General features: G+C 37.7%; 1 protein-coding gene across 19 annotated transcripts in view; it reads left to right on the plus strand.

The window, feature by feature from the left end:
- The window catches only part of Dlg2 (discs large MAGUK scaffold protein 2), a 2,075,786-nt gene that overhangs the window by 823,366 nt on the left and 1,227,739 nt on the right, over positions 1-24,681 (plus strand). For 2 of the 19 annotated variants that reach the window (XM_070034872.1, XM_070034873.1), the window contains exon 1: positions 5,905-6,415. The exons of 16 other annotated variants lie outside the window; for them this stretch is intronic. In XM_070034872.1, the coding sequence (XP_069890973.1) occupies positions 6,314-6,415 (102 nt within the window). In that variant the 5' untranslated portion in view covers positions 5,905-6,313. Of the gene's footprint in view, positions 1-5,904; positions 6,416-24,681 lie in introns of those variants that run through there. One more of the 19 variants, XM_070034876.1, reaches the window with a different exon arrangement.

Below are 24,681 nucleotides of genomic sequence, written 5' to 3' on the forward strand. Positions count from 1 at the left end.
AGCTCACTTGAGGCCTGGGAGAAAGTTATACATTTGACTCATAGGTTTATTTTTTTTCTTATTCATTGGCTTATTGACTTGTCATTCTGTACTACATCTAAATGAGAAAACTATTTTGAGTAAAGGTCAAGTTAAAGGTTGAAATGTGACTCAAAGGCCAACCAGTCTGTAAATGTGACTGGCCAGAAGGTGTCTATAGTAGAAGATGAGGAGTCAGGCAAGTGGAAACAGACTTAGAAATTACAGAGGAATTAGAGTGCTGGAGGTCACCGGAAGCCACAGGGAGAGGAGAATGTGGTGGTAGGATTAGACTGCATTCTCAGTTTGTGGCCTACTGTGGCCCTTAGTAAGGAAATGCTAACAAAGGGAAGAGGAGAGCCACTGGGAGAGCAACCCTGATGAAGCAAGAGCCAAGACTTAGAACTGTTTAGCATAAAAAAAAATGTGTTGAGTTTATTCTTTAGGTTTATGTTTATCTTTTCCTGTTAATGTTTGTTGAAAAAAAATCAGGGAAGCAATACAGTCTCCTTGTATTGAGTACCAATACAATGTAATGGCAACAAGAATTTGGAAGTTCATTATCAGTTAAGCTTTTTAGCATCCTTTATTGCAGAACAGGAAATGAGTAGTTTCAAGACTACTAAATTGGCCAAGTATTCTTATGGATTTAATTATACTTATTAACATTTAATTATATATATATTATATATACTTTACTACTGTGAATTCTGATTTCAAAGCAAAACTTTCCATTAACTTAGAAAATCATTATGAAGATAGTCTCTGCATTACATATTTTAAGAAACTCAATGACATCAGCTGGCTTATAGAACTTATTGATGAATTATTCACATATTTCTATTTGTATTTAATATTAAATGAAAAGACTTCAGTTTTCCCTGGAAGAGAGGAGAGAGAAGAGAATGCAGAGATTGAAATGGCACAGCTATTAGTGGCAAAAATGTAGTGTTTCTGATTGTCTCCAAATTGCTATGTTTTCTAAATCTTTTATACTTGCTTTATAGAAGTCAAAGGGAAGAAATCACCCCACAATGTTAAATAGCAAACTCCATTATGGAAAGTAAAGGAAAACCTGTAATGTGTTTGCTGTAAATGCTAGGCAGTATGAACTGCCTGGCCCTCAATCCAGAATGCTTAGTTTCAAATCCCAGGTCCATCCCCCAATTAAAGCTTTACAAACCAATTCTCCTTCCTGCCTTCCCTCTATCTTTTCTTACTCTATTGGCATCAGGTTGAACATGTACTATTTCTTAATTACCAATATGAGAACAAAAAAAGTTTTTTTTGTTGTTTAAAGAAGTGTTAAAAGAACCACTGCAATCCAATCTTTTCTCTTCTGGAATAGAAACGTCATGTTCTTAAGACAAGCTGTTCCTCTGTCATGGCATGACATGGACCAAAGTAACAAGCAAGTAGTTGAGAAAGAAATAAACATCTGTACTTGAAAGCCATGAACATTTTTTCCATCTTGTTGTTGTTGTTAGTTTGATTCATTTAAACATAATATGCAGGTTTAGTACTTTGCTTGGGCAAGTAACTTAATCTCTTTCATCTTCTCTTTTGATGAGTTGTGATGATTAAATAACTTGGTTTATAAAATAGATTAGGGATAAATGCATGAAAATAGATTAGGGATAAATGCATGAAATATTCTCTGAAGAAACATTAGTCCCATTGCCTAGTGTTTATCCATTTCTATGGTGTAAAGTTTCCCTCAGAACTGATTTGAAGCTATCAGCATTCCATCACTGAAGGGGAAGTTGAGGGGTCACACAATCAGCCCTAATGAGGAGTCTGTGGTAATCTACTGAATTTAGAGCCATGCACATAAAATATTGCACTAGTACCTGTCAAATAGCAAACACCAAAGAAGGCTTCATTTTTCTAAGCATCAGTGACTAAATAAAATGGGTTCTCAAATTTCCTTTGTACTCTTAAAAACTTTTATTTGAAAGGCCACTCAGAGAGGTTTGGCCTCGGAAGTAAATTTAGAGATGATCTATTATGTCCACTTCAACTTAATATATTAGAAAAGTGAGGCACAAAGAAGCTGGTGAGCTTGTTCAAAAAAGCAGTCAGTAGAAACAAAGGAGGAGGCTACAATGCTTGATAAGAAATGTACTCACTATCTTGCCCATGTAATTGTAACCCCTCTTTACAGTATTTTCACAAGAAAAAGCAGTCAGTAGAAACAAGGAATCTAGCACCGAGCGTCTCATCAACTTTTCCTCTCTAATATAAACAAATTTTGTTTAAAAATTCCATGGATACAATCAGCAAAGAAATACAAGATGAATTACAAGCTGATTTTTCTTACCCTAGCCTGATTTTCCATTAGAGATAGAGTACTAATAAAAGATTGAAACAAAACCCTAGTGAGATTTATTGATAACATTTTTGTGATCATGAGTCCATTTTGAGGAAAGAAGCCATTTGATAAAATGTTTTTGTGTAGTTGTATTGTATTATAAAAGCGAGCTATTATGAAGAGCTATAAATGTTGCCAATCACTGAAATGTCTAAATAAGGATATTTTAGTTATTAGAATGAGTGCATCATCTGGCATTCCCCAGTAATATCTCCTCCTAAAAATATTGCAGTACACCCCCATGCAGCATACTCCCAAATTAGTGCTTTTTTTCAGACCCAGGAGGCAATGAATTTATATCTTAAGGTAACAGTGACTCATTTTTGTAACCATAGTGGCTGCTGACTATAGCTTGGAGAATACATTGTCATGGCACCAGGGCCTCTACTTTCCTCTCCACCCTTCAATTCACTCCAGAGTTATTACTGGGAGATAAAAGCAAACAGAAAACATTTTGTCAAATGTATATAAGCCACAGAGATACACACTAATGGCCATAAATACATAGAGTTGAAATAGACACAAAAATGAACTTTCACAGATTGAAATTAAACATAAAAGATGACTGAAATTTAATATTGAGTTTTGCTTCACTCAGACTTATTAGTCAGATCCAGCACAACCTATCAAATGGGGACTAACATAACAGCCTTTGAATACTGCCCTAGAATAAGAGGTCAGCCTTAACTTGGGTAATTCATTAGGGAAAGACTGTGTTAGATATTATTGGATCATCACGATATAGAGCATACAATACTTTTGGGGTGTTTGAAATCCAAATTATAGGCTAATGAATAAGGGAAATATTATACAACATTTTTAGAATCTATTCTCCTTTAGAAAAAGCAGCCATAATTATAGACACTCTGTAGGTGGAAATGCTCACACAATCACACGTTTTATGGTTAACATAATGGGATAAAATGCTAAAGGATACACTTAATCTGTAAATGCAACCAAAAAGATTTCACAAATTGCCTCAAACAAAACTCTTCCTAAAACGGGATAGCATACTTAAGAGCAATACACACACACTCACATGTACACACTCACAAAATCAGAGATACTTCATTAGATATTTACTATGTTGAATCAACCTATTCCTAACAGATGAAGCAGGTAACTCCTTCTGCACTTTGTGTGAGAATAGCAAAGTTTAAAGTATGCCTGCCCTCTTCAGTTAGAGCCAGGTTTAACTCAGCTTTGACAGTGTTTCCATACTATTTTTTGCTCATTCTTTGTTCCATATTGATTTCTCTACAAAGAGCTCTTAATTTCATAGGCTGTGCCCATATTCCTCTCACAAGGGGGCTGATTAAAATTGTAGTTTTTCTGGCATCCTCAGCCTATGGAACTAAAACGTAGAGCTCGGGCACAATCAGGTTTACTTTCCATTAACTTAGGACAGGAAGCTTGGGGTGGGAGAGTTAAAAGTGTCGAAGATGCTGCATTCAACTTGGCAAGATTTGTTGTTGTTGTTGTTCTTACTGGAACACAGGTACCTTCAAGGATGAAGCACAGAGTGATACTGAGACTTGTTAATTTTGAGTTTAATTGGCAATTACTCTGTTTGGAATCGCATTAGGGTAGTGTTCTAGGGAAGTTTGCTATGGATACTTAGAACTATATAGTTCCCATATTTCAAGTATCTGAGCTTAGTACCTCCGTAAACTTGAAATCACCACATTTAAGTGTATGTGGCAGGCTTAACTTTCTAAAAAAATTCTAGGGATTGGAGTCTTGCTATTGACGTGTGTGATCTCCAAGTAATTCCTTCCTTCTTTCCTTCCTTCCTACATTCCTTCCTTCCTTTTATCCTTCTTTTTCCTTCTTTCTGGAAGGATTGGCTTTGAACTCAAGGGCTTTACTCTTACTAGCCAGAGGCTCTGCCAATGTGCCAGGCCTCCAACCCTTTTTGCACTGGTTATTTTTGAGAAGGGTTCTTGCTTCCCACTTAACACATGCCTTAACCTTAACATATCTATTTTATTTAGACTCCTTGTCCTAGCCCAGCTTCTTCATTTGGTACAGGCATCTCCTGGACTGCTCTGCCTAAGACAGGCCTCAAAACATAATTCTCCCACTCTCAGCCTCCCAACAAGGCAAAGTTAGGATGACAGGAAGGAACACATCCCACCATACACGTCTGTGGAAGAAGAAGGAGTCTCATAAACTTCTTGTTGGAGATGGCCTTGTAATTGTCCTGCTTTCAGTAGCTAGAGGTACAGGCACAAGCCACTGGTGCTCTGCTGGGATGTTTTGGTTTTTGTTCCAACTATCTCACACCCACCACTTTGCTTTGAAGCTTACCTTCATGCCTTATTGATTATGAGACCTGCATAAGTAGCATAGCCTCAGGGTCTCTGGCTTTTGTTTGCCTCTAGAAAAATTGTATCCAATCACAACTAACCCTTAGGTTATAATGGAGATAAACAATATGAGTAAAGAGCTGCTGCTTGGACTTGGGCATGGTTTATTATGTCTGTGGAGGCTTCTCAACTCTTCAGTACAGAGTTTCACAGCCGGGCCACATTGATGAACACACAAGGGGCCCAGAGCCTGTGAATGACTTCCACACCACCACATGGATCACCAGAGCCAGCTTTAAAGCCCTAATATTTTTCTGTCTTTTTACGAACCATGGTGTAGCTTGAGACTATGAAGTGGCGCTCAAAGAGTGTTGCACAGACTGACTTCCTGCCCAGCAGTCTCCATAGCACTTTTTAAAATCTCCCATAAGTGATTCTGCAGCTGTACCAGCTTCAGGCAGACTTTTTTTTTTTTTTTAAAGTATTTTTGCAATGTTGACAGCCTCCGCCCAAAAAACAAAAACAAAAACAAAGCATCCATCAGCCTTGTCATTCCTACTTGGAGAATGACATAAACTCTTCTGGGAGCCACTAAAACATCAAGGTGGACAGAAGGTGGATCCTTTCTTTCTGAGTTTGAAAAATATTCTTAGCAGAGAAAAACCTGAGCCGTGAGGTCACTTCGATCACCTCTGGGGACTGAGTAGGCTTGCTGACCAGAGCTGACCCTGCCAGGCAAGAGCGAAAACTGGGCCGACCCTTTCTACCCCAGACCTCTGCAGGCCACGTTCCCCTCCCCTGTCCCCTGCTCGCCTGGCTGGAGGCCGGGAGGATGCTCCTCCGGCTGCTGCTGGGCGCTGGCCTCCTGATCCCAGGATCTTGGGCCTCGGAGGTCATCTACACTCCGAAGGACATCACGGTGGGGGCCCGTGTGAGGTGCATGCTACCCCAGGCACCCCTGGGTGGTCCAGAGCATGCTTCTTGCTAGCTCCCTCAGCTCGCTCAGCTGCCAGGCTCCCGGCGCTTGCTTCCCCGGCTGGCCCCTCCCTCCCACCCCACTTGCCTGGCCAGCGCTCCCTATGGTTACTCTGGATTGCAGCAAGCCACTGGCTTTTCACCAAATCGGGAGCTGCAGTATGGCTTTCTCTCCCCTTTCCTCTCTCCAGAGGGAATAACTGCTAATCCTTTGCAGCTTGTATGACAATCCTGTGTGGCCGGGGCGAGTAGGCGGGCACATCTTTGACATGCTAATCTTGCCCCGCCTTCTGTGATACCTCCTCTACAAGCTTCTCGCTGCCTTTGATTATTTTTTTTATTTTCATTTCTAATTATTATTATTTTTTAAATTTGCTCTTCCTCAAATCCAACACAGTGGGAGAACCCTTCTTGGTTTGTCCCTTCCCCCACTCCTCTTTCCCCAGGAAAGAGAGACCCTCTGAGACGCTTGCTCGCTCGGTTACTTGCCCGCTGCAGCCTGGCTTCTACGTGGTCCGGGATGGCTAGGCTGGGCGCAGGGGGCAGCGAGCCGAGTGCCAGCTCGGTCTAGGCGGCCGCTCCATGTGCCCGGGCGAGCACCGGTCCCACAGCGAGCTGCCACTGCCGCAGCCCGGAAGGAATGTCCCCTGTTGTTAAGGACCCTGACTGTTTTACACCAATGATTTGCCACTGCAAAGTTGCTTGCACCAACAACACTTTGTCGTTGATGTTTGGATGCAAGGTAGGACAAGGGATTCGTGTCCTTTTTTTTTCTCTTCCTTAAATGCATGCTGTGCCTCCCTTGGGAGTGCAAACAATTCCCTTTGTTGTCTGTTTGTATGTCTGCTTATTGGAACAGTGACAGAAGCGGTGACTGCTTGTCTTCTCAGGAGCAGGAAGGGTTAGGGCATCCGCAAAACCCCTTGATATTCCAGTCAGCTGCTAGGTTGTTAAGTTGGTGGTGACAGGATCCGGACTCCAGCATGCAGAAGATCCGATACATCTAGGAAAGGGGGCGCCTTAGGGATCTGCTTGCTTTGGGATCTTATGCGTTTAGCTAGTGACTGAGCTGGTGTACGATTTGGAAGCTCCTGAACTCATCACTGATCATCGCCCACTGGAGCCAGCCCGCAGGTGATGGGACATGGAGAGGTCCAAGTACCCCGGGGTGAAATGGGACACACCAGTTTGCAATTTGATGCTTTTAAAGTTAATGGGCTTCTTTTCATTTTAGATAGAAAATCAGGAGTCAAATTCATGCCCACCCCCCCTCAATTGTGTGACTGACTTTTACACAATTTATTTGAAATCAGCATACCAAAAATTTCCTCAACAGATAAGAGCTCTCCATGAGGTTTGTAGGTAGTAATTTTTCTACCTGGGATTTTGCTAAACATGACTGGTGTTCTCAAGTAAATGAAGTTCAAAGGTTTTGGAAGCAAGGTTACCCGTTACCATTCCCTGCTCCTTGTCCGAAATAATGTTAATAGAGTTTTCTGATTGGACCTTGTGATGCGCTCCCTGGACTTATGTTTGAAAAGTCTTTGCCCGTGAATGATCTGAGTATGTGTAACGTATAATATGCTTCTAGGACACAAGGCTTTACTTTCTAACCAGAACTCGGCTGGGCTCCTTCAGCCAGTCTTTCTGAGACACTTACTGCTTATGATACCGTGACTACCTCAAATATGTGAGTGGTGGATGGGGAGCAGAGGTATTGCTTCCTCTAAATCACTGAAAATTCAGTTCTGTGAACAAGAATCACGCGATTCCCGTTGTTTTGAAATACAGTACCAGAGACCCTGTTGGTAAACACTTTAGGCAGCGAAGTTAATAAGATATATGCCTTAAACTTCATAGGGAGATCACAGAGGAAATACACTTAATAGAAATATGGGAGATAGTATCCTGTTATACTGGCTAGCTTTTCCATAGAGAATTTTCTCTTTCTTTATGGCCTCAGATTTCCTTCTATTAAAAAAAAGAGTAGTGTAGCTGGTAAAATCTCTAGGATCCCTCCACCTCGAAGATGTCATTAATAAAATCATTTGCTGGCCACATTATTGCACAACATATACATATATTCTATATGATGGATTGTACTCAGTGGTCAGTTTTAAAAATAATTATACATACCCAGGAGTGGTTCAATTCTCCTTTTGAAAACCCTGAAAAGGTCTCAGGATGTTTGAGGTTTTATACATTCAACCTTGTCAGGAAACCCTATGTGAAGGAATTGCACCAATAACTAACTAGTTAGCTCTCTCCTCGCCCGTCTCCACCCTCTTCTGATTGCACTTGGCACAGCATCTTAGCAATGGCTATGTTTTAAAACCCATTCCCACAGACTTAGGAGAATTGCTTTTGCAATGCTAAATGCCTATTAACAAGGGTAAAGTATTTGTCAGGGGAAATTAAACACAACTTAATAATTGAATAAGATATGTGATTGGTGTGGAGCAAGTTGTTGAATATTCAGCCAATTCTTCAAGCACATTTTCAGAGATACTTCTTTTAGGCTGTTATGTTTCCCTTGATTTTCAAACCATCTTGGAGGAAATTGGTTATAATTATAATCACACATTTTTAGAGGCTAGTTAATTACATTAGTTTAACCTCCTTTTACTTTTCTTTTTTTCCGGTGTTCTGGTTTAAAAAGTTCACTTTGTGATAGAGATTAATGTCAATAGAGTTAAATACCTAAGTCAGGTAAGTTGGTTAACATTTTTTGAGAAAACGAATTAAGTTTTGAAGATAAATTTTACTATAAAGTTTCTTTCTCATTCTATTTTGATTTGATCTATCTTTATTCTATTTATTTTGTCAAGTATTTGAATATGGTGTCTTTAAAAAACCCTATGTAATGGTATGAATTAATGTATTGTAACCACACTTTCCTGATGTTAATTATGTACTGGCTAATGTAAGGTGTTACCTTAGATGAAGAAAGACTATTAAAACTTTTTACCCTGTTTCTTATAGTGAAGTTCTTCAACACTATATGTCAGATCATAACTCTCCATAATTTCGACTACTTGCCTGTCAGATAGGCTTAGGTTTCAAAACTAGATTCCCTATCTACTAGGTACATGATTCTTTCATGTGTAAAATGGCCTCAATTATAAACTACTACATTATGTAGTAATGTGCTGTTACTGAGGAAGAAAAAGTTCAACAGGATACAGATAGTACTGACAGTACTTAGTCTATATACATTCACCAAATACTTGGTGGTTTTAAATAGTCTTGCTTATTTTCATATCTTCAATGAGAGGAGTTCATTCCTTCTAGAAGGAACCTCTTTGACAGCTAAAATATTTGTTTTTTAAAATTTTTGGCCAAGTTGTTCATCCTTGCTATAAGCTAGATCATTATGTTTCTCAATGTCATATTACTTAGTCTAGGCTAATATACATACAGTTTAGCTATAAGTTAAATCATTATGCTTCTTCAAGTTGTATTACTTATTTAGACTAATATACATATTTATATGTGGCTAAAACACTCACAAAGTGAGGCTTTGAAAATAAATGTACCACTGATATTCTTGTTCTATCCAATCAACATCTTTCACTGAGCACACAACCGTGGTGGACACTGGAGACAGGACCAAACATAGTTCTTATCCTCTCCTGCTTCAGTCAAATGATGTGGCAAAGGACTTTATAATTGTCCTATTGATCTAAGGAAAATATACAATAATGATTTAAGTGGATCTTTTGACCAAGGAAGGTAGAATTTAAGTAGCTAGATCATGGAAACATATATTTGAGCAATACATTTTCTGCAATATTGTTTCACTGTTCTCTAGGAAGAATGAAAATAAAATTATTAATATGGACATTTATCTTGTTTCCTGGAAAGTAGTTATATTGACAATGTCTAAAGCAACATTCATGTGTAGACCAAACTGTCAGTTTCAAAAAACACCAAAATCATTCCTGTTATTGGGAGCTACTAATGTTTAAGGATGCTGAGTAATTTGAGCTTGAAAGTAGAACACCCTACTTATAATATTTTGTCACTTAGTCATCTCCACAGCCTTCTTTGCTGTAAGCCAGCTATCATTCTGTTTGGTTAGCTACCTATATGACTAGGATTATAAATTTAGAGTGCCTCTCTGTGCTAGGACCTATCCTAGCTACTCCTATACAAACTGCAGATGCAAATGGAAATATGACAGGGTTCTTTTCTTCTAAGAATACCAAGTCTGTTGAGGGAAGTAATTCTACTCCCAGCCCTGAAGTGCAGAGTACCTATGGCATCTGTAAATTCTCAGGAGGAAGCAAAAATGTCCTCATTCCAAAGAGTGTCTCCATTATACCCCCTTCTTGAACCAGGCTATTGTGATTGCCAGACAATGCTGCTTATAGAAATGGGATTCTGTGGAAAAGGAGGCTTTCCCAATAGCTTGATATTTTCTGCTCATAGCATTTTAAGAGTCATTATCACAGGATAGGCATTAGTTCTACCTCCACTTAACTACATTTTCTCTACCTGCAAAGATAGAAGTTCTGAATAGAATTCCAATGTCCACTCTCTGTATTATTCTTGTTCATAGTTACACTGTAAGGATCAGGAGTTTCACTCTCTTATTTTAGCTACCAACATTTCAAGAAAAAAAGAGCACAAACAAACAAGTGTAAAGCATTTATTATTTTTCTATTCTTAGCATACTTTGTTGTTGTTTTGGTAGTACTGGTCTTTGAAACCAGAGCTGACCACTTGTCTTCTAGGCATGCATTTTACAAATTGAAGACTAATGCTGAACCCTTTTTATGATGTACTTATTTTTCAGAGTTGGTCTTGTGCAATCACACTGTTATCATTCTTCTTAAACATCTCACATATCTGTCATTAAAGATGTGTGCCAGCATGCTTTATTTTTTTGGTTAAGAGAGGAGTTATTGTGTTTTTTTCCCTCCAGGCTGTTCTTAAACCACCATCCTTCCAATCTCCAACTTGTAGAGATACTCTATCTTTTAGAAAGATATTGTAGCACACACATACATTTTTAGATACTCTTAGACAGTTTAATTATAAGATAATAGCTATGTTAATTGTCTTGACAATAGAAACTATTTTGCTATGTATAAGCATAACAAAGTGTCATATTATATACCTTAAATCTATACAATAAAAAAGATATAACAATAAAATTTAGGAATCATTCTCTCTGTTCCCAAAAGCTATTTGTTAATGCAAGATCTCAAACTGTTCAATCAAACTATTCAACCCTTAAGCCAAATCATTTTCTTTAATATTCTCTTTGATGCATTATGATAGAGAAAAGTTTTTAAAATGATGTGAAACCCTCTAGCCTATTTTACCAATGAATAGTTGAACATGTTATAAACTGTCCTGTCCTCAAAGGAAAGGACTCATAAGGCAGAAAGCAAGTTATCTTTCTTCTATCTGATAACTGTCCCCGAAGAGAGGAGAGGAAGTAAAGAGGAGGTTAAATTAGAAGAAAATAGGACAGAAACTCTGGAATTGAAAGGCAAAAGTGATGAGTTCAAGGACTGACTCAGTGAAAGAATGAGGTGTTTAACAAGCTTTCCATTCCATGGTAATCAGGGAAGCAGAGAAAAAATAGGGCATAATGATGGGGAATAAAAGGAGGAAAAGATGAGGAAAAAGAAAATTGGCAGAGAGCACGGGGGAACTGTCAGCACCACCCTGGCGGACAGTTCCTAAAGCCCTTTGGATTTCTCCATTTTCTCAGTCTTTCTCAGTCCTTCTGCCTCTTAAGGAAACATAAGACAGAGGAAGGGTTTCCTTTGCTTGTTTGTTTATTTCAATAATGCCAACATTGTTTGTAAAAGAGTGATGGTAATGGTGCCAGAAAGCTCATCAGCTAATATATGACTGTGTATTTTTTGTCACTGGCAGGACTGATTTCCTCTGAGTATTTTCATGGTTTTTTTTTTTGTTTTTATTTTATATTAATATGTGACTATTTCCCTTCCCCTCTGTTGAAATAAGTTAGAAAGACAGACAATTAAAAGAGAACAAATTATAGAAGACACTTAGGTTCACAGAGGATTAGAGATAATTATTAGCCTTTCAGTGTACAAACACACACATACATTATTATTATTATATTATTATTTCTATTCTGTTTTGGTTAGTCTATACATTATTATTCCAGTATTATTCTGTTTTGGTTGGTTCATACATTATATATTTGAAAATATAGCTGTAATTCAGTTGGATTTGGATTTGAATAGTTTTATTAGGTTTTCAGAGCATATTTTCTTAACTATATAATGATTAATCATTCTTATTGTTGGTTATTTAGTCCTTGACACCTAAAACTTATTTCCTGGGAAATAAGTGTTTGATTTGAAGGTACTTCCTTAAAAGAATAAAATATGTGAAATTATTATGCAATATTTTAAAGTTTATGATGCTTGATAAAGGATATATATTTTAAAGATGGCTGTATAAATTTGCATTGCCGTATTACATTACATTCTCCAGTGCTAAACAATCTACCTTTATCTAATGGAGAATAAATAAGAGGCCATTTATTAGCATGTTAATGGAATTAAAAGTTGTTAGGCTTTAAGTTTATAAGAGTCTCATGACTGTATTGGTGTGTCCAGCTTAGGAATTCTAAAGAGCTGGGTGCTGATGGCTCATGCCTGTAATTCTAGTTACTCAGGATGCTGAGATCTAAAGATTGTGGTTCCAAGTCAGCCTGGGCAGAAATTTCCCATAAGATTCTCATCTCCAATTAACCACTCAAAAACCAGATGTACACTGTGGATCAAGTGGTAAAGCGCTGGACAGTGCGCAGGCCTTGATTTCAAACCCACAACCAATAAATAAATAATAATTCTAATGTCAAAAAATCCAAATGTTTGCAGTGGATACATTAAGGAGAAAGGTATTCATATTGCCCAGGCATTCGTGCTGTTTTAGTACACATCTGACCTGCTGTCCTGTGTCCAGCACTTCCAGGTGCTTTACAAATGGCACTTCAATCTTAACAATTACACTTTGAGATAAGTACAATCGGCATCCTAATGTTATAGTCGGGGAAACTGAGCCACCAAAGGTTTATTTAAATAACATTCCCTAAATAATATATATCCTAAGTAGCACAGGCAAAATTTGAGCCTAAGTAGTATAAATCTAAAGTCCACACTTATTCCCAGAAATAAATGCAGTACTTGGTCAAATAGCAAGTTCCTTTCTCTAGCTACCTTTAAGCTAAAGTCATTTGCAAAAATACAACGGACATACATCTTTCTGGCGACATACATGAATCTGAATGTAAGGCACACTCCTCAGTGGACAGAGCCTTATTCCACAAGCCATTTCTTCTGCAAGAAGTTAGAACCCACACACCATATTTCATAGCATCCATGCTCTCATTTTTTACATGAGGTTACTAAATCATGTAGACAGGAGGTTCCTTACTGAAGGTCACCCAGATAATCAGAGTCATAGCTGTAACCAGGTCTCCTACTTTCTCACTCAGTGCTATTCTTTCTATGTCATGATGTCTAACTATGAACTGGAAGTTTGGGAATCTAAAAGAAGCTGACATACTTCATCCTAAGAAGCAGAAAAAGAATGCTTCCCATAAGGGTGTTGAAAGGCTTAAGTGAGATATCACATCGGAGAAGATTTAGCACAATGTCTGGCAAATGGTAACACAAGCATTGCTTTGCATTTTGTTAAAGGTGGTTTGCATATATTTGAAGGAGGTAGAGATTGTCCATAACATAGCATTTGGTTAAGAACACTGAAATACACCCACCACTAATGAAGTGTTTTTAAAATTACCAAAATATTTTCAAAATGGTTCAACTACAAAAGGGAGAACCTAGAAACTGACATAGTTCACACACCTCCAAAACATCCTAGAATAAACCTGACCCAGAAAAAGAAAATGAAAAATGAGCTAATGAATGAAACAGGTGCCAAAAGTACCAAACAGGCAGGCTGCATAGGACCTGTCACCTTTCACCAAGTAGTGCTTGCTAGTTCAAGGTCTTTTATTTCTTTTCTTTTCATAGAAATTTGGGGAGAAAATCTAAATATTACAAGAATGATTATTATGCTACCACTAAAATTCTAACAAAACAATGTTGAGTCATAGAATTTAGAATCCTGAAAAGCTCACACATTATGGAAACTTATTTTTTTTCTTATAGCTCTTTAGGTAATGTTCTAAAGTTCCCTTTGAATTAAATTACTCACAGACACCTTTCAATTACCCTTTACACTTACAGTTGTACTCTTCAGTTGTAAATTCTGTTTACATATCTCTTTGCTCATCTGTACTATGAGCTACTTAAGGACAGTTAAAGTACTTAAAGTCGTGCCTGAAAGATCCAGTAAATAGAAATGTTTCTGTTCTTTAAAAGGCAGTCAATAAATACTTGATAAACAAATGAGCATATGATACAAATGTTCATAAATGCATGTTGAGTGAATAATTGAAAAGATGTTCATTTTTGTTGTCATTCATGAAGAATCCCTTTATGTTGTCAAATTTTCTATAGTCTCATAGCCTCTGATAGGTTGAGGCAAGTTCAAAATACTACTCTTTTGTTTGGTGGTTACTTTCATGTATTAGCATGACCAGAGCAAGCAGAATCTGGGCTTTCGGTCAAGTATTATTCTGAGTCTATCTTCAGAGTTGTTTCAGGAGGATATTATAGTTGGATTTGGTCAACTGAGTAAGGTATATTGCCCTCCTTAAGGTGAATAGGACTAATTCAACTAATTAAAGACCCGAATAGAACAAAAAATGCCAAGTGAGAGGGAAATCTCGCTTGTCTGCTTTGTGCTGCAACACTGGCTTTACTGACCTTTAGACCTGAAATGAAAACATTAGCTCTTCTTGGGCTTTAAGCTGAGGACTCCAGACTAGAACTTATACCATGAACACCATTACCTTTTCCAAATCTTAGGTGTTTGGGCTGAGACTGAAATGGCACACTGGCTCTCTTGGGTCTCTAGATTACTGACTGATGATCTTAGGACTCTGCATAATCAAGAGAACCAATTCATATATACACTTATTTATGTGTATGTGTTTATGTGTGTATGAGTACACACATATATATAGATACTAAATAGATAAGTAAATATAGATAAGTAAATACCTATGTTTGCCTTTTTGCATATACTTAGATAATGAGATAAATAGATTTGTGTGCCTGGTTCTGTGCATATATGTGCATGTGAATGTATACACATGTAAAGGCACATATACATGTATATGTGTACATGCATATGCACATACTGTTAGCGAAACAGATAGGTAGCTATAGATATATAAATACTATGTCTGTTTCTCTCAAGAGCCCTGACTACCTAATAGTTCTGAGGTGAGATGCCTGGACACAGCAGCAGAATTAAAGCTTTCTGTTCTAGAAAGGTACAGAGAAGCTAATAGATCATAAATACAATTGAATCTCCATACCACAGCGGATTTGATGCAATTAAGGTTGTTTTCTCATGTGACTATGGATTCAGTTGGTTATAAATCACAGGTCACCCATAAATCATGATGTAACACTGTAAAGAACATCTAAAGCTACTCTAATAATTTCTGCATCTGTATTTACTTAAAAGAAATTATTGTCAGACTTAAGAACACATTATATGTTATGGTGATAAGGGAAGTACAGTAATACCTTTTCTTATGTAAATTTAAATGCTCAGGTGAAATAGAATAAGAATACTAACTTAGATAATACCTTCTGGAATCTTTCATAATGACATTATTTTTCAGACAAAAATTGGTGTGTTTGTGTTTTACGCCTAATATAGAATGCATTATTTTGATGGTATTTCATTACGTTACCTTTGTTAGAGCTTTATTCCTACTTTATAAGGTAATCTAAATCATTATGTTTGATCACTGAATACAACACATTCAGAATCTCTAAATTTTGTTGTAATGCTTTGGAACTAGATTAACATCATTTTATGGATTAAAACAGCTAGAGATTAATTATATCATTACATCAATATATAATCTATGATAAATATAAATTGATGTAATAACATAATTAAATACTTATTAGTAATGTCACCTTCATAAGATTTCAAATAATTTCGTAACAATCAGCATGCTACTTGTCTTGTTATCTAATAGTAGGAGTCATTGACTCTTTTCCCCCTCAGAGCTATGTCCTCAAATATCCTCATTGTTTTTTTTTTGGCAGAAATATTTGTTTTCAGAAAAGTAGGTGGATTGGTCCAATAATTAATTTCTAACTCTCTTGAACATATTTGTTTAGCATTATAGTGGGTACTTTAGGCTAATAAATCAAACACAGGAGCACACAGTTTTAGTCTTGAGAATCTTTTAGTTTGGCTGGTGAGCAAGTTCTAAGAAATATACATAATTAAAAAAAACCCAACCCCCTGCCCCTGCAATAAATTGAATTACCTCTATTGGGTGATCACATTGCACAGAAATGTATTCCAAGCACTTTATATAAATTAATGACACCTGACTCAAAATAAATCCATTTTGGAAGGGAATCCTGTGTGGTAAGTGAAGTAAGCCAGACCCAAAGAAATATAGGTCCCATGGTTTCCCTTATTTTCAATAACTAGTATATGTCTAAGACAAACAGAAACCGTCAGACAAGTTGATGTTAGGCGAAATGAACCCCAAGATAAGTATTCAAATTTTTTTTATTCTTTCTTGTGATTGTTTCCAACATATTTATAAGATGATTTCTTTGTTGCTTTGTATGTACCTCCCCCAGGGTATAAGCCTTGCTTTCACTGTATTTAATGTTGATATAATTTGTGAAGGGGAAGGGAAGAAACAAACTGTTTAAATAGGGTTTCAGGTGTACCCATTGCAACAATGAGATGTACAATTCGTTATGTCGAAAAACGAACTTTACAACTTTGGTGGGGTGGGGGTGTAGGGGTGGTGGTGGTAGGGTGTGTGGGGGTGGGGGGGTGGAGAGGGGAAGGGATGGTATGGGGAAACAAAGGAGGAGGCAACAATGCTTGATAAGAAATGTACTCACTATCTTGCCCATGTAATTTTAACTCCTTGTATGGTATTTTCACAATAATAATAATAATAATAAAAGATCAGTCAAAAGTAGAAAAAATATCAAATAATATCAAATGAAGATCTACAAGAGAGTTCATGTTTTTAAAATGGTCTCATAGCTTCAGTAGGTGGGGAATTCTTGCTACAAACAAGGAGAGAAAAATAATGCACATAATAGCTTTATTTAGTTTCAGTTAGAGAAGGCTTTTTGGAGCTGACTGCTCTTAGTCGAGGCATTTTTAAATCCCTATACTCTGTCAGAATGGATAAAGAGTTGGGCTTTGAACTCATATGGACTGTTGAAGTCTACGGTTCAACATTCCTTTAGAAGTGTTGGAAGAACAAGATATCAGAAAGTAGTGGCATGACATAGCACGTATGCCTTTGGCTTGGATAGAAGTGGGAAGTGGGAAATGAAAGAGAAAGAGGGAAAAGGAGTGTTAGTAAATAACACTATAGCCAGGCAGTGACAATCACTGAGTGTGAAGCCTCAGTGTGCTCTGGAGTCATGGATCACAAAAGTCAGATTCAAGATTAGTATTAAAAGGTAATGTGACTAGACCACGAGCTCTCTACCCCCAAACAGCTCTTTTACCTCTGAGTTTCAGTTTTGTCATTTCTTTAATAGAAATACAATATATTTAGTGGATTTGTTATACCAGCTAAAAAAAAACAAACAACTACTATGATACCTGGAGTGTAGCATCCATTATGTAAGTGTTCATTTTCTTCCCCTCAGATGCATTATACTTCACATTATATTTTTATCAGTATTTCCATACCATAATAGCCCAAGAAGAAGACTTTTCACTATCACCTTTCACTATCACCTTTAAGAGAGTTCATCAAGTAAGCCAGACAAGATATTAACTCTATTGACTCTACCTGCCCTGAGCACTCAGTTATTTTGTTAGAGAAGAGCTTATATAAATTAGCCCTAGCATATCCCCACATCCCATCTTCTCCTGTTTGCAGAGTGCTGACCTAACTTTCTTTGCCTCTGTGACTGCACCTCAGAATCCTGTGAAGATATTCCCAGCCCCCAGAGCACCTTCCATGTAAGCAGAGACACAAAACAACACACTGTTATTTGAGCTGTTGTTAGCAGAGGTAATTGTGCCTGAAGGTATCCAAGTAGAAAGCCCTTTGCCTAATATCTGCTTGAGAAAATTTTGTTTTAAATATCAGTAACACCTTATTTTCTTTATTTTAAATGCCAAATTGCTCTCCAAAAGAAATTATCTTCAGGATTCTGCAAAGGCCTATTTCCCAAATAAACCTTTCTTGAGATCTGTAAAATGAAAAACATTTTCTCTCTGTGTGTGAGCTTGGTACATGGCCCTTTGCTGAAGCTGTTTCCACAGCAAATTGCTATGGTTGGTATCTCAAGCCCAGGGGGAAAAAGGTTTTATAATAAAAATGCTGACAGGTTCTTATCTACAGCAGTGTGAGTGTGTATGCTATGATCTCATATATGGTAGAAACCGGACACTTGTTTTGGCTGAAGGGACAGCAGGCATTCTCTCCAGAGCTATGAGATTTAGAATTTGGATCTTGAAAAATTGATGAGGACAAAAAAATTTCCTTAGGGAAATAGGAAACTGGAGCTATGCAAACTACATCTATGTTTTTCCATTAAAGTAGTAAATAGAATTTCAGTGAGGATCTCAGATTAAGATGGTCAGAGGTTTAAGAAGTCGAACATAGGGATTGTGCATTTGCATGCTTCCTATTATGACTGACTTACCTTTTTGCATAATGGTCTTACCTGTTTAGCTGGAAAGGAGTCCCAGTTTTGATCTCTGTGTGTGTGTTTATACATGTAGGTGTGTGTGTGTGTGTGTGCGCGCGCGCTTGTGCTTGTGCTTGTGCTTGTGCACATGTGCATGCATGCACCAGTACTAGGCTTGAATTCAGGGCATGGGCTCTGTCCCTAAGCTTTTCTGCTCAAGGCTAGTGCTATACCACTTCAACCACAGTTCAACTTCTGGCTTTTTGGTGACTAATTGGTGACAAGGGTCTCACAGTCTTTCCTGTCCGGGCTGGCTTGGAACCAAGATCCTTAGATCTCAGCCTCCTGAAGAGTTAGGATTACAGGCTTCAGCCATGTGCACCCAGCCTCCAGTTTTGATCTTATTCATATATTAAAATAATTTCTACCACAACATTCTGAAACAAGTTTATCTTTTGTCTCCGAACACAGCAAGTCTATGGCATAGGTACTTTAGAGATGATCAAACTAAACCCCCCTTGAGTTCCATATTTTCTTCAGAGAGACATGTAAGCATTAGCCTGAAGCCCATTTCTCCATTATTCAAGTGATAACATGCCTAGTTGAGCCTAGACTGTGTATCATTAAAAATTCCATTAATATTCATGTTCTTAAAAGGCATATGCCTTGCCCAGGGTCACAAAGCACATTTGTAATGGTGGTGTTGAGAGTTAAGGCCAAGATGGTGACTAAGCTCATGGAAAGTCTTTTGCTTGTTTGTCACACCTTGAACATTTTCTAGCATCTGGCCATGTTTAAAAAGCATTGAGCAAAAGTATTTCTGGAATGATGCCAAGGGCATCATGGGGAGTTGATGCATCTTCTGATCAATATGAGAGTGTGTTACCCAGATGTGTATGGAAGACGTGGTACAAGGAGGAGTCACACCAAGTCATCGGGGTAATGATGGCAGTGGAACGCTTAGAGGTAGAACTGAATAAATGGTAACTTTAGAGTGTTGCTCTTTCTTCCCTGTGGTTTCTAACCTCTTGTAGATAGCCCAAACTTCAGAATACAATACCCAGGGTGCTCCTGGAATGGATAGAGGTAAGAGTGTGCTGTTAGGCCTTAAGAAGGCACAGCTCACTTTGTCTTCTGTTTGTTCTCAGCTCACTTCACGAGTTCAGTGCCTGGATAGTAACTTCTTTTCAATCAACCCAATTCTATACATGCTTCCATTATCAGTTAGTTTTTGTGTCAAGCTGAGAAATTCAGCAAGGATTTACTTGTGCCAAAACCCTGCTACTTCTCCTGCAGGCATTGGTAGACTCCAGTATATCTTGAAGTGAAAAATGAAAATCTTTAATTCTGAGTAAAGATAAATTAAGTGTTAGATATTGAGGGATTTGTGGGTAGGCACAGAAAACTTACAAAAATTGTTCTGAGTTTAGCTTTCTACCACCAACCAAGTTCTAGGTGTTTTCTTCTTTTCTTTTCCTTTCCATTCTTTTTTTTCTTTGTAGAACTGTGTTTTGCTAAGTTTTAAATGTTCCCAGTTCCTCCTACACTTTTGTTCCATTCATATAGATTTAGGAAATGAATTCTTAAATTTTCCAAAAGAAATTATTTCTAAAAGAGCAACCTACAGTATATTATTTACCTTAACAGAATTAAGTATTCTGCAATTTTGAATGAGTATTTGACATTGAGTTTATATCTTCTTTATAAGAATCTTTAGAAGATTTATCTAGAAAATTTTAGATTTCGATTTGCATTTGGTTGGTAAATGTATTCTCTAAACTATATGTTGCTGTTTTGTTTTACATAGTTTCTGTAGAAAATCTTAGATTTCTATTACATTTGATTCATGTGTTCTCTTTACATTATGTGGTGTTGTTTTATTTTATATAGTTTCTGTATAAGGATGTTTAGGAAAACTGCAGCAACTTCTTTTCTGATATAACTGTACACGTGCAGTGTTTTCAACATATTAAATGCTCTTTATGTCTTCCACATAATGCTATCTTCTCCCATGGAGTCATGTGCCGCTCCTTCCTTCCTTCCTTCCTTCCTTCCTTCCTTCCTCTTTCTTTCTTTCTTTCTTTCTTCCTTCCTTCCTTCCTTCCTTCCTTCCTTCCCTCCCTCCCTCCCTCCCTTCCTTCCTTCCTTCCTTCCTTTTTCTTTCTTTAATACTTTCTTTCTTTCTTTCTTTCTTTCTTTCTTTCTTTCTTTCTTTCTTTCTTTCTTTCTTTCTTTCTTTCTTTCTTTTCCTGTCTCTGTCTCTTTCTCTGTCTCTGTCTCTCTTTCTCTCTCTCTCCTCTCTCCTCAGTCATGGGGCTTGAACTTTAGCCTGGGCACTGTCCCTGAACTCTTCAGCTCAAGGTGAGTGCTCTACCCCTTGAGCCATAGCACCACTTCTGGTTTACTGGTGGTTAATTGGAGGTAAGAGTCTCTCGGATTTTCCTGTCTGAGCTGGCTTTGAACCATGATCCTCAGAGATCAGTCTCCTGAGTAGCTAGGATTATAGGCATGAGCCACCGGCACCCAGAATAAATTATATTTTTTAAATGAAAGTTGTTATGTTTGATTAAGCACTTGAGACCTTGTTTCATTTCAAGGAATAGCTTGTACTTTTTATCCAAGGTTTTCATGCCCTCCTCATCATGAAACTCATCATAATCCACTTTTTTTTTTTGGCCAGTCTTTGGACTTGCACTCTGGGCCTGGGTGCTGTCTCTGAGTTTTGTGTTCCAGGCTAGCACTCTGCCACCTGAGCCACAGCTCTACTTCTGGCTTTTTGTGGGATCAGAGTCTCACAACTTTTCTGCCTGGGTTGGCTTTGAATTGTGATCTTCAGATCTCAGCCTCCTGCAATAGCTAGAATTGTAGGCATTAGCCACTGGCACCTGGCTCATAATTTACTTTTAAGTCACTGCTTTAAGGTGAGGTTCGAAGAAAAAATGAGGTGTTTGATAAATATACATTGGAGGAACAAATCAATGAATTTTGAAGGCCTAGAACTCTGTTGATAGGTACTTGGTGAGGGAATGAATGGTATTAGTAGTGACTAGAAACATGAATCTTACAGTAAGCCAAAATTTGTAAGTTTAAATTTATAGTTTTCTAACAGCTGGAATGGATTTGTTTGCTCTTATTGCCTGAAAATCTGACAGCACCTTCATCTCTCTGACAGCTTCAGAGTCTGGGATCGCCTAGTATATTTAGTAGAATTCAATTATTTGTATTAGGACCAGAGAATGCTGGATGTGGTGGCATCAATCAAGAGGCATTGTATTCAAAAAAGCACCTTTTTACAACAACTTAAAGATAATAAAAAACATTTAAAAATAAAACAATAATAAAAGAGGTTGCTGGGTGCCGATGGCTCACACCTGCAATCCTAGCTATTCAGGAGGCTAAGGTCTCAGGATCATGGCTCAAAGCCAGCCTGGGCAGGAAAGTCCATGAGACTCTTACCTCCAATAAACCACCAGAAAACTGGAAGTGGTGCTGTAGCTCAAGTGGTAGAGTGCTAGCCTTGAGCTGAAGAGCTGGGGGACAGCGCCCAGGCCCAGAGTTCAAGCCCTACAACTGACCATAAATAAATAGATAAATAGATAAATAAATAAATAAATAAAAGAGGAGTTGGTTACACACTTTGTAAGATGAAGTCGGGTCTAGTGATACTGCAGAACTCCTCACCTTGGTGCTGTAGTCTCCTTCATTTGCTGCAGTCATGGAACCATGGTCTAGGTTCACATTGTTCCCTTACTGGTTGTGGGTTTCTCAGCACCACTGTCTTATCCATCACAAGTTCTTCTAAATTTAAGTTCAGCCAAAATTCTTTCATTTTGTTAGTCAATCCACCTTGAGTGTTTCATTCTCTTTAAGAAATTGTTCTAGCTAAAGCTTGGTAGAACTGTAAAAGATGGTTGCTAACAGTAACCAACTAATAGGTTCTTAACTGATAGGCTACCTTAATCCTTTCTAGAAATGAGGGTCTATATGCATGTGTATGCTCATGAGTATACTGAAATAATAAGTGTATCCATATGTGAATAAACTAGCCATTACCTAGAGACTTAGATTAAGTAGGACTTCTTTCTAAAAGAACTAATTAAGCAGAAGGACACAAGAGTGCTTTATGGAGTTAAGAAAATGAAGTAGTAATTTAGGATGAAATATGATCAATAGTGGCCAATACATTTGAATATCAAAATGCTTGATGTTTTAAAACTATTATATGCTGCATGCTAGTGGCTTACATCTGTAATCCTAGCTACTCAGCAGGCTGAGATCTGAGGATCTTGCCAGCCTGGGCAAGAAAGTCCATGAAACTCTTATCTTCAATAAGTGCTGTGGCTCAAGTGGCAGAGCAATAGCCTTGAGCTGAAGAGCTGAGGGACAGCATCTAGCCCCACAACTAACAAAAAACCAAACCAAACCAAACAAAAAACCTATTATACAAATATGAATTCTGAAGTACATGTAGAAACTGTAGATTGCATTCTCCATAAGGGGCAAGGCTTGCTATTATTACTATTGTTGTTGTTGTTGCTATTATTATTTTTATTGTGAAAATACCGTACAGAGGGGTAACAATTACATGGGCAAGATAATGAGTTCATTTCTTATCAAGCATTGTTGCCTCCTCCTTTCCTCCTTTGTTTCCCCTTCTCATCCCCTCCCATCGCACCCCCCCCCACCCCTCTCCGCCAAAGTTGTAAAGTTCGTTTTTTGACATAACCTAATATCTTGTACATCTCATTGTTGCAATGGGTCCACCTGTATCCCCATTTAAACATTTTTCCCCTTCCCCTCCACAAATTATACCAACATCACATACAGTGAAAACAGGGGTCATACCGTGGGGGAGGGACATACAAAGCAACAAAGAAATCATCTTATAACTATGTTAGAAACAATCACACGAAAGAAAAAATCATAATGCCAGTTCTAGGCCTTTAAATTGAGGCTTGGGCACTGCCATTAGCTTTTCTTCTCAAGGATAATCCTCTACCACTTGTGCCACTGGTTCACTACTGGCTTTGGGGAGGTTAATTAGAGATAAAAATCTTATGGACTTTCCTGCCTGGGCTGGTTTGGACCACAGTTTTCAGATCTCAGTCTCTTGAGGAGCTCGGTTACAGGTGTGAATCTTCAAGGCCCTAATGAGGCTTACTCTTACTAATCTGTCATTCTGTCTCTAATGTTCAGTATATAATGCTTATGAATATGTGCTGCATTTGTGAAGGAATGATTATTTTGATAGTAGTGTCATATTTTATTAATGACAAATCAGTGGTCTGGAGAAATAAATAAGATAGCATTCATTTGCCGAGAGAAATGACCAAACTGGTTTTCATGCAGGTCTATCTAACTCTGAATATTGCTCTCAAATGAAATGTTATTCCTTATTCAGAATAATTTCAGGAAAATGAAACTTTATAATTCTTCAATTTAGACCCTTATCACTTAGAACTTCATAGGTATGAAGACCAAGGAAAACAAGCTTGCAAATACCACAGACAAAAGTAGATTCCTACCATTATTTAGAGTACAGAAGTAGAAAAAAATACTTAAAAAATCTCAAATGCAAGTAGAACTGGAAATGCTAATGGTTTATAAATACACATATTGTAAGACTAAAGTTGGTGTGGATATGCTAGGAAATTTTGGCTGATATTATCATGAGATAACAAAGGGTCAATGTGATATTTAGGGAATATATACACATATGTAGCTTGTAACACTTGCTATTGATGTTTTTAAAAAATATATTTTAAGCTATGAATTGACAGATCTATGACCTAAGAGGGGTTTTTAATTTTGTTTTCTGTTTGTTTGTAGGTGTTTGTGTATGGAGGGGGGGGGGGAAGAATGGAGGGAGGAAGGGAGGGAGAGAGGGAGATATATATGTATGTGTGTGTGTGTGTGTGTGTGTGTGTGTGTGTGTGTGTGTGTGTATGTGCTGGGATTTTAACTTGACCTCAAGTTCTTGCTCAATATGTTTTATTCATGGATGGATGACACTCGAACACTTGGAACACACCTCCACTTCTGGAATTTTTTGCTGATTAATTGGAGATAAGATTCTCACAGATTTGCCAAGGCTGGATTCAAATTGTGATTCTCCTATCAGCATCCTGTGTAGCTGTGATTATAGGTGTGAGTCACTGCTATCTGGCTTGACTTAAGAGTTCTTTCTAGTTGCTTTTACATTTAAACTTGCTGAGTTTATCTTCAAAGA

This window comes from Dipodomys merriami, unplaced genomic scaffold (assembly GCF_024711535.1).
Source record: "Dipodomys merriami isolate MVZ:Mamm:240054 unplaced genomic scaffold, mDipMer1.0.p SCAF_25, whole genome shotgun sequence".
Classification (NCBI taxonomy): domain Eukaryota; kingdom Metazoa; phylum Chordata; class Mammalia; order Rodentia; family Heteromyidae; genus Dipodomys; species Dipodomys merriami.